The sequence below is a fragment of the Apostichopus japonicus genome, chromosome 4, assembly GCF_037975245.1.
Source record: "Apostichopus japonicus isolate 1M-3 chromosome 4, ASM3797524v1, whole genome shotgun sequence".
NCBI lineage: Eukaryota > Metazoa > Echinodermata > Holothuroidea > Aspidochirotida > Stichopodidae > Apostichopus > Apostichopus japonicus.
Window position 1 is genome coordinate 28,308,919 of NC_092564.1, and position 14,628 is coordinate 28,323,546.

At 36.8% G+C, this 14,628-nt stretch overlaps 1 protein-coding gene and 1 long non-coding RNA gene across 8 annotated transcripts in view; one reads left to right on the forward strand and one right to left on the reverse strand.

Moving 5' to 3' along the window:
* LOC139967049 (uncharacterized) overlaps positions 1-14,628 on the reverse strand; it is an 88,268-nt gene that overhangs the window by 1,282 nt on the left and 72,358 nt on the right. For all 6 annotated transcript variants that reach the window (XM_071970700.1, XM_071970703.1, XM_071970704.1 and 3 more), the window contains exons 52-68: positions 14,278-14,403; positions 13,959-14,078; positions 13,326-13,577; positions 11,926-12,081; positions 11,410-11,532; positions 11,120-11,248; positions 10,829-10,938; positions 10,120-10,357; positions 9,019-9,429; positions 8,105-8,380; positions 7,012-7,154; positions 5,914-6,166; positions 4,747-4,837; positions 2,741-2,793; positions 1,408-1,793; positions 748-891; positions 300-443 (exon numbers count right to left, since the gene is read on the reverse strand). In XM_071970700.1, the coding sequence (XP_071826801.1) occupies positions 315-443; positions 748-891; positions 1,408-1,793; positions 2,741-2,793; positions 4,747-4,837; positions 5,914-6,166; positions 7,012-7,154; positions 8,105-8,380; positions 9,019-9,429; positions 10,120-10,357; positions 10,829-10,938; positions 11,120-11,248; positions 11,410-11,532; positions 11,926-12,081; positions 13,326-13,577; positions 13,959-14,078; positions 14,278-14,403 (3,140 nt within the window). In that variant the 3' untranslated portion in view covers positions 300-314. The remainder of the gene's footprint in view (positions 1-299; positions 444-747; positions 892-1,407; positions 1,794-2,740; positions 2,794-4,746; positions 4,838-5,913; positions 6,167-7,011; positions 7,155-8,104; positions 8,381-9,018; positions 9,430-10,119; positions 10,358-10,828; positions 10,939-11,119; positions 11,249-11,409; positions 11,533-11,925; positions 12,082-13,325; positions 13,578-13,958; positions 14,079-14,277; positions 14,404-14,628) is intronic.
* Positions 6,175-9,012, forward strand: LOC139967058 (uncharacterized). 2 transcript variants are annotated; one of them, XR_011792836.1, is made up of 4 exons: positions 6,175-6,447; positions 6,982-7,168; positions 7,576-7,684; positions 8,796-9,012. It is a non-coding gene; the product is annotated as an uncharacterized lncRNA (long non-coding RNA). The 2 variants fall into 2 exon arrangements; XR_011792835.1 differs by having other exon boundaries at positions 7,589-7,684.

Sequence of the window (14,628 nt, forward strand, 5' to 3'; positions counted from 1 at the left end):
ATGTGATGATTAGTATGCATTCAAGGGCAAATCCATGATTTTAAAGGAGGGGATGTGGCTCTGAGGTCATTAAAGTGTACTCTGATTGCAAGTTCCTTCGCCATTCCTCCTCTGCCCCACCCCCCTTCCCCGGCCACAAAATGGTGTATTCTGAGGCATATTTAGGCTATACATTAGGCCTCTACTTATATCTACATACCAGATTGTGTTAATAACTATTCTATTTATATATTTTATTGTTGTTACAGGTTGTTATTTTTGAGGGGGGGAGGGGGGAATCAGTTGTTTTGCTCATTCACCTGTTGATGCCGTGACTACCAGGCTGAGGTTTTCAGATCTCTCTCCATATCTGAGTACGGTGGTGGATCAGATGATGTTCTTGACATAGCATCCATCTCCATAGATTCAGGAATAGTAGCCATCTCCACAGAATCAGGGACACGCTATGAAAACAATTTTATTATTAGAAATCAGGTATTGGCCTCAAATATTAATTTCTTTTGAACTTCTAGAATTAAAGAAGTATTCATTTCAATGACACAGGTTGCAAATATAAATAATATAATCAACAACCAGTTATTCAGGATATCTTAATATTTGTACATTGTTTGACAAGTTACAGTTTGGACATTATATGAAATAACACTGGTTAAAATCCATAGTTAAATGAATAAATATTTTGTTGTTTTTGCGGCAATAAAGATTATCAGAATCAAAACTAAAAATAAAGATGTTATATATACATACCCCTTTTTGTATACTAGCAAACTCTGAACCATCAGCGACCAGGGGTACCTCAAATTCTTGTCTCTGAGAAGAGCCCTCTGTTTCGTCATCAGAGTAAGCATGATTATATACTGGAAGGTTTTGACCATGCCTACTCATCCTCTCCTGTTAACCCAAAAGTAAGAGATGTTACTTTAGAAGCCAGCTTGTTACGTACTTAATCATTCGCTATATCTAAACACTGAGAAATCACTAAAACAACTGTCGGCACACTACCACTCATTACTAATCAGATGAAAATAGAACATGACTGATAACTTATATGCTCATGTAACCAGAAGAGACCGCTACACAACCATCGATTACAATAACCATCATGTAACCAGTGGTGAACTGGTACACCATCATTATAGTAACCATCATGTAACCAGAAAAGACCGCTACACAACCATCGATTACAATAACCATCCTGTATTACAATAACCATCCTGTATTACAATAAGTGATGATCGGGTACTCAACTACCAATTACAATAACCATCATGTAACCAGTGGTGAACTGGTACACCATCATTATAGTAATCATCATGTAACCAGTGATGATCCGGTACTCAACTACTGTAACCGGTGGTGATGATCTGGTATGCTGCCCCTCAACGTGAATACAATGGCATCACTTACATTCAAGAAGTCTGCATGACGGAGCACATCTGTTAGATGGCTTAACCGTTTCTCGTCGTGTCTGATATTCTCTTCACTGTAATCCTCCAGCTCATCCTGCATCTCCATCTCCTCCTCAGCCAATTTCCTTGCGAGCATGTTCCGCACCACTCCGATATCCCTGATCGGTCTTCTGTTGGGATAACGCCTTTGATGAGCCATCCGTTGCATAGCTTCCCTCTGCTGTTGCTCCCAGGCACGTTTCTTGGATTGCATATTGAATACCAAGAAACAGCAGCAGCATGCACTGAGAAGAACCACCATAAAGACTACTATAACCGCTAATATCACCAGCAATGAGGCTGGACTGTTGGTTCGATCCTCTGGAAGCACAGATGGAGTGGTAGCTGGTTATGAGTAGACACAAAAAATAATTCAAATAAAAATGTCAAAAAAGACCAAAACAATGAAACAGATACAAAAATGAAGGTACTTTGTCTAACGTCAAACGAATGTCCAATTAGGAACTAACAACTTCTCTTCTTCACCTACAGCTTAGACTTAGTAACATCCAATAGGATTAATAGTGCAAGACCATAGGATTAATAGTGAAATACCATAGGAGCAATAATGGAATAAAATAGGAGTAATAGTGAAATACAATAGGGTTAATAGTGAAATACCATTGGATTATTAGTAAAATACAATAGGAGTATTAGTGAATTACAATAGGAGTAATAGTGAAATACAATACGATTAATAGTGAAATACAATAGGAGTAGCGATAGAATACAAAAGGAGCAATAATGGAATACAATAGGAGTTATGTGGAAACTATGGGGAAAAGACATGAAACAAAACAGGGGCAAATAATGGAATTGAAAGGGGAACACAATAGGATTGAAGAGTGGAAATACAATAATGGAATACAATAGGAGTAATAGTGGAAAACAATAGGATTGAAATTAAGATACCAGAAGATTTATAATGAGGAAGAAACTATGGTTTGTACAAATTACCTGTATTCAAAAGTTTTCAGGTTGCAACTAACTAAGGCAAAAAAACAAACCCTAGAAAAGTAAGTTCCAAATCTGAATCAATTTGGTAATTTTAAAATTATTATTCCATCCCGATCACCTAATACTCATTGCTTTATTCTATTGATATCAAAAGTTAGCATATGAAAGCAAAAAAAAAAACTATTATAAATAAGTTTCTATAGGTCCTTGATTGTTATTTCCTGAAAATGACTTTTGAAATAAACTTTTTGGGGGATAATGTAGACACAAGTAATCCTCAGAATGCATAAAAGTACTTTTAAAATAACTTCAGCAATAATTAGGAAGTGACATACTTGTTACTGAGCCAGACAGATGACAACGGTCACCAGTAAATTCAGGGGGGCATCTGTAAAACAAAAGAGAGAGACAACATTGAATAGGTTTCCAAGATCAGCTTGCTCACATTATGATCAGATCCTTGTATTCTCTTGCCATATATTCCAACTTGCACACTTCGTTACTCCAACAAACTGTATTTAACTGTTCCTAAACCACGCTTAAATGGTTACAGAAGCTTCGAATACTCTGCCTCTTATCTCTGGAACAAGTTACCAGATCACATTCCAACATGCTATAAACTTTCTACTTTCAAAAGTCTACTTAAGACCCACTTTTTCACTTGTTCTTTTGTAAATTAATTTACTTTCTTTGTTAAGGGCTTTGAGCAGTGACTTTTGTTTACTGATTTGGCGCTATATAAGTCTCATTTTTTATTATTATTATTATTGATCAATACATGCACACTGGCAACACGTAAGAGATAGATTCCTTAACCAGCTTTTGCATCTGGTCATCAATCTATGGCATATTTTATACCAAAGACGATCTAAAGAGCTTTTAGATCAAAATGAGATTCACGTGGATCAAACTAAGACAGCCTTCATCGTCAAGATTGTTTCATTTTTGCTGTCCAGACACATTTTCATAAATTAGTACTGATCATGTCCAAAATACAAACTAGCAGATATATTCAGATATATGCTCGAGGCTATCCTCATTATTTGAAATGATAACTTGACTATTCAAGCGTTATATGAGTTGATTTGTTTTATGCTGTTTTCAGTATCATATAAGTATACAATGTTTACCAAATTCAACACAAACACCTCCTTTTATAAAACTCATCATTCAAAAACCTGCAATTCATTGACCTCTTACCGAGATTTTCTGGTAGACTATCATTCTTATACCAACAACTGTATCAACTATGTAAACTTGTTAACCTTGCTTTATTTATGTGAGTTCAACTTCATCGCTCAAACATCAGAAGAGGGAAAACAAACCTGGTTAATACCAAACAGATCAACCTTGGTCTATATCAATCGCATAGGCTTGGGTTCTATTGATGTACTTCACTTGATTAATATCAATCCGACAAACTTGATTCATGTTGATCACCTAAACTTAGTATCTATAGATCAGCTATTTCATTTGGTTAATATTATTCAGATACGCTTGATGACCATAAAATGATCCCATAAACTTGGTTGACATAGAGCAGAACAATAGTTAATATGTTAATCAGATTGACTTGCCTTTCTTAATTTTATTGATCAGTTTGGTTAGTATAATACAGATATCTATCATAAGGGTTCATTCTATACATTCTGTGTATAATATAATGTTATGTTATGTTATGTTATGTTGTTATGTTATGTTTTCTGTATATCTTATTATATCATGTTATTATGTTAGTCATCATGCTTGTCCTATACAGTTCACATGTGTTACTCATAAGTGAACTGACCAAGGCTGTGAGTCACAAACACATCTATATATATGTTCACACCTAGCTATGTTTATTACCCCTGGCCTTGCTGTACCAGGCTTGCCTCATCTCTGGCTGTAGTCAGGGTTACCTCCCATGGAGTGGTCATGAATCAAGTATTTTCTTTCTAATGTTATTATTTTGGAGTGTTTAAATAGGGACATACTGGGAGCTGAAAGTTCAGTTTACTACTCAGCACTTCAGAGTACAAGTTTATTATTATCATCAGTATTTTGCTTTTCTCTACTGTTCATGTTCATTTCTTTTCAGTGAAATCTATTTTATACACTTTGCACTTTAATAAGCATTTCATTTCTTATCAAAAAATAATTCAGTCAGAATCCACCAATAGGAGAGGCACTCCTGAAATTAATAAACGGTCAGCTACTATATACCCTGTGTCATAGTGTTTTATTAATTAGTACATGGACTTGTTATTAATTAGCACATGGACTTGTTATTAATTAGTAAATGGACTTGTTATTAACTATCCCCCTCTGTGATACGTTTCCAACCAAAGATCCAACTAACCTGCAGACATAGTTATACACTTGTGGATCTTCAATACAGCTTCCTCCATTCAAGCAAATTAAGTTCCTGTTACATCCATATCTTGAAGTATCTGCAGATAGGGTGTAAATAATTCAAAGAAACATGCATTTGAACAAAACAGAACTGACTGTACTTGATGGTGTCAGATTAGGTGGAAATATTTACAATAATAACTATTGAAAACAGAGAAGAAATAGTAACAATATATTTATTTCTCACCAAAAAAAAAGAAGAAAAAAGCAAAGAGTTAATGAGCTGGCATGAGCAGGAATCGCATCCCTAACTGTGCAGTTAATATGTTGCTGTTTTCTGCAGACTTGTCCAGAAAAAGTTGTTTTTTAAACTCTGGTTCAATGCCACTGTGAACCAGTAGTCACATGTTTGTTATTGAAACATACGATACGATTTCTACGTGACAAAACTGGGGATGAGCATACCAAAAACAAACAAACATCTTGAATGTACACATTGACATTAGATGATGAAGTTGATAAATGGTACTATCACAAAAGCAGTATGTGTGTTTTGGCAATTCACATTTCTGGATAGCGTCAACAAGGTTGAGAGCCATAGAGACCGTTCCGATAGATATTTGCGATTATGAAGGTTGAATTTGAACCATGGTACTTGGGAACATAACATCTATATCCAACCATTTCATTTCCGGATGTAAATTGTACATGCTTTTAATAGAGGAAGTGTCAGAGCAAAAAGGACTTGTAGCTTACACTTCGTATACAGTGGCTACCCATTCATCAATGTTGGACTTGTTTTGTTACCACATAAAAAATATTTTCCAATGGGAATACTGTGACTTAGTTTCCTGGATGGAACACATGTAATAAACTGTGTACAATTCTAGGTTTAACCGATCCTTCTCATATCCACTGGACCAAACCACTGGTTCAATCGCTGGATATTAGCCAAGTGCAACCTAGCAAACTGATCTTTATTCCCCCGGCCATTATTGCTAATGTCAGTTACCTTCATGTTATCACTTCTAATATTTTAAAGTGTCTTATCTGTAGATCTCGGAAATCAACTGTTCATATTGACATTGTCAACACAAATCAACTTGGAGCCTAATAAATGGTTTCCACTATCAAAGATGAGTTTTGATAAAATACAATAAACAAGAAAACAAACCTATGAAGCTTATGGAAGACCCATCGATTGTTAGACTACGAGTTGCAAGTCTGTTGTAAAGATAAAGATGTTGGCCATCGTCTCTGGCTGCTTGTAGCATTGCCGTCTCCAAGTCTAAGGATTGTAGGCTGCTACGAGCTACGACGTCAATAACAAAATATGATATGATGGAACCTTCCTGGAAAGCCAGCATAAAGCACTGGATGAAATCCTGACCAATGGCTGGATTCTGTGTTATCAGTGAGTGGGTGTACTGAAGAGAAAGACAACAAAGGAACAAATGAATGGAACATATTAAGACAAGGGAATCTATTGTCACCAGAGTACGCGAGTTATGTGTATATCCCTCGCTTCTCTCTGGAGAGTTATGGGGAAGGTAGTTGTAGGAGGACGGGGATGGATGTGTTCAATAATAAACCATCGATTGTGAGATACCGGTGCTGTGGCCGAGTGGATAAGGCGGTGGCATTTGAAGCAATGAGGCTTAGCAATTTGGAGGTTCCGGGTTCAATACCCAGCCAGGTCATAATTAAGGTGGGTTTTTCATCCAAGAGCTATCTACCGTTTTCCTATATATATAGTTATATATATTTATATTTGAGGGCATTGTGGTCAAGTGGTTAACGCAGTGGACTTGTGATCTAAGGATTACAGGTTCAAGTCCTGGCCAGACCATTGCGTTGTGTCCTTGGGCAAGGCACTTGCCCAATGGGGGGCAAGTGCCTTGTTTAAATGGGGACTTGCGAGGTAACTTGTGTATAAGTTGCGTGAGCCGGTTTGTGGCTGCACCCTATGGGAAGTCCCCCGGGGGACACGTGGTTGTGGTGCACTGTGGTGCCCCATGAGAGATTGATAGATTGTGCACACTTTGGTGTGTGGGTGTGACAAGTTACCAATGACCAGGGATAAGTCGTGTGAGAGGGCCTTGGTCCTGAACAAGACTGTAAACCTTAATAATATATATATACATATATATATGTATATATATACATATATATACAAATATATATATATATATATATATATATAAAGATATATATATAAGGATATGCCCTACCACATCACCAGATAAGATATAGTGTACAGACTACCACCTACCACATCACAGAAGTGCTGTTCATAATCTCTGAACAACCGAGAACTGAGATCCTGTAGGCTGTTCTGGAAGGTTGCAAGCTCTGTGCTGGAGTTGATGGCTGTAACTCGGACCTTACCACGGAAACGTTTGAACTCTGCTTGACCTGAGGGAGACAAGGTAAAGTAGGTGATAACAGTCACATTACGTCAACACTGCTGATCCTCAGTAAACATTAAACAAACGCAGTAGTAAATTATGCTCTTTGATAAACAAAGGCTCCAAGCAATTAATACAGTAAATTAAACAAACACCTGTTATTTGCTAATGGGTTTGAAGACACAGTTTAATTGAAGATAAGGGTCAGGGTATGAATGCTGACTTTGTTTGCCAAATCAATGTCTTATCTTCTGCTATGTTCACATGCATTACTGTGGTATTTTAGAAAGTTGAGTAACACACTTTGCTATGCTATACTAGAGGGATTATTCGTTCCAACTCTTACTAAATAAAATCTATGATTTACGTCCTTATTCTTCATTCATGATGTTTCTTTCATGGTTTGTACAATTTCCATTTATCCAAAGGATAAACCAATAGGCACAAAACCAACTATCAGCTCTGGCTTGAGATGACAGACATCTTTGTGAAGAACAACTCCTCCAATCTTGTTTCCATATAGATAGAGATGTCAAGGTACAATGTGTCGTGACTGAAACCACTGCCATCATTAGCTCATGTTTAAATATGTTACATTCAGCATTTACACACAAAAAAACAAAAAAACAAATAAATGTAATTAATGGATAAAAACATAACTGAAGCACATGCGGCTCAAGAATGTCACATTTAGACTCGATCAAGTGTTTAGGATGGTGTGTGAAATAAAAAAAATAAAAATCTGTAAACTTCTTGCAAATGGAATATGATTTTCTGACAGTTGTTGATGACAGTTTCCTTTATCACAATGACCAAACATGATGGTTGGGTTTGTGTCTCCTTTATAGGATATTTCAGCTCTTTAAGAGAAAACTACTTTTCTTGATTTTGCTCCAAAAATGAAAAAAAAGAAGAATTGACCAAGAAATTGTAACAGAAAGCACTTAAGATTAATACCTGTAGATATACATTCCCCATTCACTTCAGTGAAACCAACTTGACAATTTTCACAAGTGAAGCGGCCTCCTGGCTGGTAAAGACATCTTTCATAATTTCTGAGGTGGCAATTGCTGAGACCAAGCTGGCAGGGGTCTGCTAAGCATTGTTCTCCTTCCTCTTTATATCCAGCGAGACAATCTTCACAATGGTATGTATTGTCTGCTGCATCATACACACAAGTCTGATAAGACCTTAATGAGCAGGTACTCACTCCATTGAAACAAGGGTTGTTATCTGTGATGATATTAAGACAAAATTAGTTAATGGAAATCAACTCAGCCACAAAGCATTTATTTTACTCTCAGAAGGAAATAATGTATATAAAATGTAATATAAATATAAATATATATCTTATATTATATATAACATATAACATACAATATATAATATGTTATACAATATATCATATATAATATGTAATATATAATATGAAATAATATCAATAGTCCAACAATGTTTAAGGGTACCCTATATTAATACTATATTCTGCTATCATTGTGGCTCTTAGATAAACTTCCAATATCTTCAAACAAACTTTTCCGTAATGTTACTTCTCTGAGGTCTTGTCAATCCTACAAATTTTTTGGTTTGTCATTATTTATGTAATGGCATTTCAATCATATTGCTGTTTTCCTTTGCTTTATTATAGTAGAACTACATTTGAATTAAAATGAAGCCAAAAGACACAACGATACAATCTGGCCAGGACTGGAACCCGCAATCCTTAGATCGCCGAGTCCATTGCCTCAACTACTCGCCTTCTTCACAGGTTTCCTTCACTAGTTACATTGTAGATCTTCAACCAGTAGATATAGCATGAATTGCAGCATAGCTATTGTGATATTTAGTTTGCATTAAAGTGTTAGACTCACCTGTATCTCCTATACAACGGCCGTTCTCTAACCTGAAGCCCAGCCTGCAGTCCTCACAGTGGAAACGGTTGCTTCCGTCTACTACGCAGCTATTGAAGTTCTGTTGTGAACAGATTCGGGAGCCTTCGTTGCAAGGGTCTATAATGCAGGTGTCTGCATCTTCCGCCACGTAGCCGTCGCTGCACGTTTCACAGAGGAAGTCTCCGGATCCGACAAACACACAGACATCAAAGTGCCTGGCACTGCAGTCGTTGTTTCCCGTCTGGCAGGGGTCAGCGACACAGACATTGTTGACCAGTTGGAAATACTGAGGACATTCCTCACATTGGTATTGACCAGCGCCGGAATAGACGCAGCTTCTGAACATCCTATCAAAGCAGTCATGGCTGCCTGTTCTGCAGGGATCAATATCTATAATGAAAGATAAACAAAGATAACAATTGAAAGCTCATCAAGAAAATTGTTCTGTTAAAATAAAATGTGAAATTGAATGACAGATAAGATAATTATAGGGATATCGAGGTAGTGAGCATTAAATTGCCCTTCAGGGTTTTCATTTCATATTTCCAATAATATGGTAGCTTGTTATTCTCATTACTTTTTGTTAGATCTAATGTAACAGGGATGTCCTTCATTTCTATTTCGTCTTTGGTGATGAAAGTTAACGAATTTCTTTGCATTTTTCTTCTTAAATTTTAGTTTCTCAACAAACTACAATGACCACAGGAATAACCTGTAACATCTTGACTGGACTTTCTTTATGTTTTTATACATTTTGCAATAATTGTGATTGTAATACACAATGCTTTTCTGTTTGAACTGTGTATGCCTCTTAGTTCAATTCTTGAAGTTGAGTGACGCTTGGACGCTCACTTATGTATTAAAATACAAAGCAAATTTTCTGCTTTAAAATATAAGCCAAACTCTGTTGAACTCTAATTGCTATTATTGTACACAATCAACTCTAAGGGTATCAATATCATTAAAATGACATTAAATCATATTCTACAATGAAGCTAACTTGGAATATAATAAACTGTGAACAAGAGGAAACTCATTTCTCTGTTTATGAGTTAGAGTAATATTATGCAGCAGGCATACCGGGCACTTCAGCTGTTGCAGAGAACACCATACTGTCAGGAGGCACCAGCCTCTTATTGCGACCACTCAGCCCACTGTTGAAGGCATCGAGTATCATGTCCGCAGAGAGGGCACCTGTTTTGTCCGAGTCCACTCGGAGGGTCACTAGTGCATATCCTGACGTTGATTTGGTCATTGAATTTATTCGGGAGTTGAGAATATCTGACGATATAGAAGAATCGTCGAGTACATTCTGGATCTGTGATGAGAACCAAATTAGTACCGATGAATGTTAAAGAAAATGTAACATAACATGAAGAATCCATTGGAAATAATGTAACATATATGAATCCAATGAAAATCATGTAACATACATGAAAAGGCTACGTATTATCTCAGAGACGAACATAGTTTAATGAAGGAAGGGTTTCCATTAATTAGTTCAGAGATTTAAGTTTTCAGTTACTGTGGGACAAGAAGAAGTTTCAAAGTCACACCAGAATTGGTTTGTTCATGTAGGTGAAGATAAAAAAAAACCTAAGTTTGTCTCTAAACTAAAGAAAACTGATGATGGTGATGAATTGTAGGTATATTTACGAAGAAACGTAAGCGTGAATCAAACAGTAAATAAAGTGACCAGACAGTAACAGATACTGGACTTATTTACAATCGATATGATTAATTATTTTATAGCTGCTAGATGGAACATATTGATGATGAAATCACTCACATCCTCTGTAAGTTGATCTAAGTCACTCTCTTTGATTAGATGGTAGTTCACGTTTGTCTGTAGACCTTTGATGTCAGTGAAGATAATATTGAGTTGAAATGTGTCCGCATCTGTAAGCGAGAATAAGGAAGTCATCTCGTTAAGAAATAAATACAAAATAAATACAAAATTAATACAAAATAAATACAAACAAGAATGAAACCATCACTTCCGATGAGACAGATATATATTATAGTGGTTACAACTTGATAACACTTTCACAGAGATGAGAGGTGTACATTTCATACTTACCTTGACAGCTTCCACCAGCATCATCTGTGAATCCGTACTGACAGACACACTGATTGGTGCCTTGACGGTTTAGGCAGATTTTGTTCGGTTCGCCAGCACACGGTACACTGGTCTCACATTCATTAATGTCTGAAACAGACAGAGAGAATAAATTAAGTCATTACACTGATATCATAACTGATGCATCATAAAATGACATCACGACCTTAACAGAATAGTTGGGTACGGTACAGTATCTTTGAAGAAATTAACAGTCGAGACAATATTATGACAATAACAATAGAACCTACCTAAGCAGGTATGACCATCTCCATGGTAACCACTTCTGCAGGTACATCTGTAGCTACCAATTTCATTATCGCAGTCTGCATATTCATGACAGCCATGAACACCCAAATCGCATTCATCGATATCTGGAATATAAATTGAAGAAGGAAATGTTTGTGTAAGTATTATAAGTTGACATTGGGTGTTATGATCATTGTCATATCAGAAATAAATATGAAAAGTAAATTTAACCTTATTAATATGCAAGGTATATCAAACAAGTTTTCAAACCCGCTGTAGAGTGTGATTCATACTATAGAAGATGGCACACACAGGTTCTAACATAGTGAAGATGTATTTTCAGACAAGTCAGTGTTTGATATAGCAAGTGCAACATACATGCTGGCACATAGCAGTAAAGGTCGAACACTTCATGTCTGGTTAGAGTTATGATGTAATAACAAAACTTCATGTAAACATCTATGTTGCTGCTCTGTGGCAATAATCCCCCAGTTAACTGGTCATTCCTACAAACCTACCTGTACATGCACCCAGGCCTCGAGCTACCCCAGCACGAGACTGTAGGCCAAAGCTGAAGAAACCACTATTACATTCACATGAATAGGAACCACCCAAGTTGATACAGGTGGCGTTACTGTCACAGTCGTGGAAGCCTGCTGCGCATTCATCCATATCTATAACAATTAGCAATAGAAAACAGAAGAACCCATAATTCATGGTTGAGTGGTATAACATATTGGGTACAACAAGAAGGGTAAACTACAACATCTAGGTACCCTACATAGCACTGAACTACATAGGTATTGACATTACCATAATTTATAAGAATTATGAAACATCTGATACTTGATACTGAGAGGATGTTGGCCTGCAGATGCTTCTGTCCTAAACATGATGCTTAGACTTGAGAATATCAATTCAACTACATATCACATGGCTAACAGTGGTTTTTAATCATACCCTGAGGATGGTTTTATTCCTTACCAATAACAAACCAGATTGCACACAGGTCAAACATATAGTAAGCTTCCGGTTATATTAAACTACATACCACACGGCTAACAGTGGTTCTCAATCATACCCTGAGGATGGTTTCATTCCTTGCCAATAACAAACCAGATTACACACAGGTCAAACATACAGTTAGCTTCTGGTTATTTTAAACTACATACAACACGGCTAACAGTGGTTAGCAATCATACCCTGAGGATGGTTTCATTCCTTACCAATAACAAACCAGATTACACACAGGTCAAACATATAGTAAGCTTCCGGTTATATTAAACTACATACCACACGGCTAACAGTGGTTAGCAATCATACCCTGAGGATGGTTTCATTCCTTACCAATAACAAACCAGATTACACACAGGTCAAACATATAGTAAGCTTCCGGTTATATTAAACTACATACCACACGGCTAACAGTGGTTAGCAATCATACCCTGAGGATGGTTTCATTCCTTACCAATAACAAACTAGATTACACACAGGTCAAACATATAGTAAGCTTCCGGTTATATTAAACTACATACCACACGGCTAACAGTGGTTAGCAATCATACCCTGAGGATGGTTTCATTCCTTACCAATAACAAACCAGATTACACACAGGTCAAACATACAGTTAGCTTCTGGTTATTTTAAACTACATACAACACGGCTAACAGTGGTTAGCAATCATACCCTGAGGATGGTTTCATTCCTTACCAATAACAAACCAGATTACACACAGGTCAAACATACAGTTAGCTTCTGGTTATTTTAAACTACATACAACACGGCTAACAGTGGTACTCAATCATACCCTGAGGATGGTTTCATTCCTTACCAATAACAAACCAGACTATACACACGGTTAAATCATACAGTTAGCTTCCGGTTATAAATTACATATACAATCTAGAAGCAATCTTACCAATACATTCGGAACCATCTGGTTGATATCCGGGGTAACACTGGCATGAATATGTTCCGTGGCTGTTACTGCACGTAGAGAACTCTGGGCAGATATCGACTTGCTCAAAGCACTCGTCGATATCATGACATCCATAGTGACCATTTCTTCCATCACCAAAAAAGCCAGGAAAGCAGGAACAGTAGAAGGATCCAGGGGTGTTGTGACAGGTAGCATTGGTAATGCACGGATCAATCAAACACTCATCAATATCTGAATAATATATACAACAACCAAACATAGACAAATAACAGTTAGAATTAAGAGATACAAAGTGGACAATCTGATGAAGTAAAAATAAGAAAATACATTTATCTCTTTACAGCTGTATACGCCGAATCCGATATGTACAACGCGAGAAAAGGTGCAGCAAAAAATACAAATCTGGAGATCAAGGGAGTGTGTATAAAGACAAGACATGACAAGATTGAGTAGTATATATACCAGAGTTAAGAGCTTCTAATTAATGCATTAGCCTAATCAGCACAATTAGAAGAATTTCACCAGCTGCAAGATCAGAAAGAGACTCTAGACCGCAGACTGGTTGAGAAGTAAGGAAGATGTGACCATAGCAACAAATGTAAACATGATTACCGCGGCAACTGTCGCCTTCTTTCTCAAAGCCACTCGGACAGAGACAGTTGAACCCTGGAGAGGTGTTTTCACAGAGGGCATTCTCCCCGCATCCTGGACCCTGGAGGCATTCATCTTTATCTGTGAATGAAAGAGAGGACCAGAGGACTTAATCAATTTCAAGTATACACAAAGAACAGGGATTTCCTTCTTCTCATACGGAGGTTGTTCATGAATGATGGTTATCAATAACCTCAAGTTATGAGACCAATTTTTTTTTTTTTTAGCTTTAACTGAAGTTGTTGCATCTTAAAGGTTTTTCCCTGAGAAATGGACTTACCGACACAGGTGATTCCGTTACCCTCATATAGTTCACTACATTGACACTGGTATGAACCCGGTGTGTTTAAACAGATGGCGTATTGGTGACAGGAGAATGTGGCTAGATCAGCACACTCATTAACATCTAAAATAAAACAGGAAAAGAGAAAGATTTGATTCAATTTGTGCACAGAAACAGAACTAAGCGTTCACATTTATATTTAGAATATCATGTGACAGAACGAGTCTATCGTCTAATTTTAATCTAGTAAAAGGAATTGAGAATAAATAAGAAAAAAACTGAACTGATGTGGAGTTGAGTCATTCTATTGATAACTATTTCTATAGTTAAGATCAGTTAGCTTAGAAT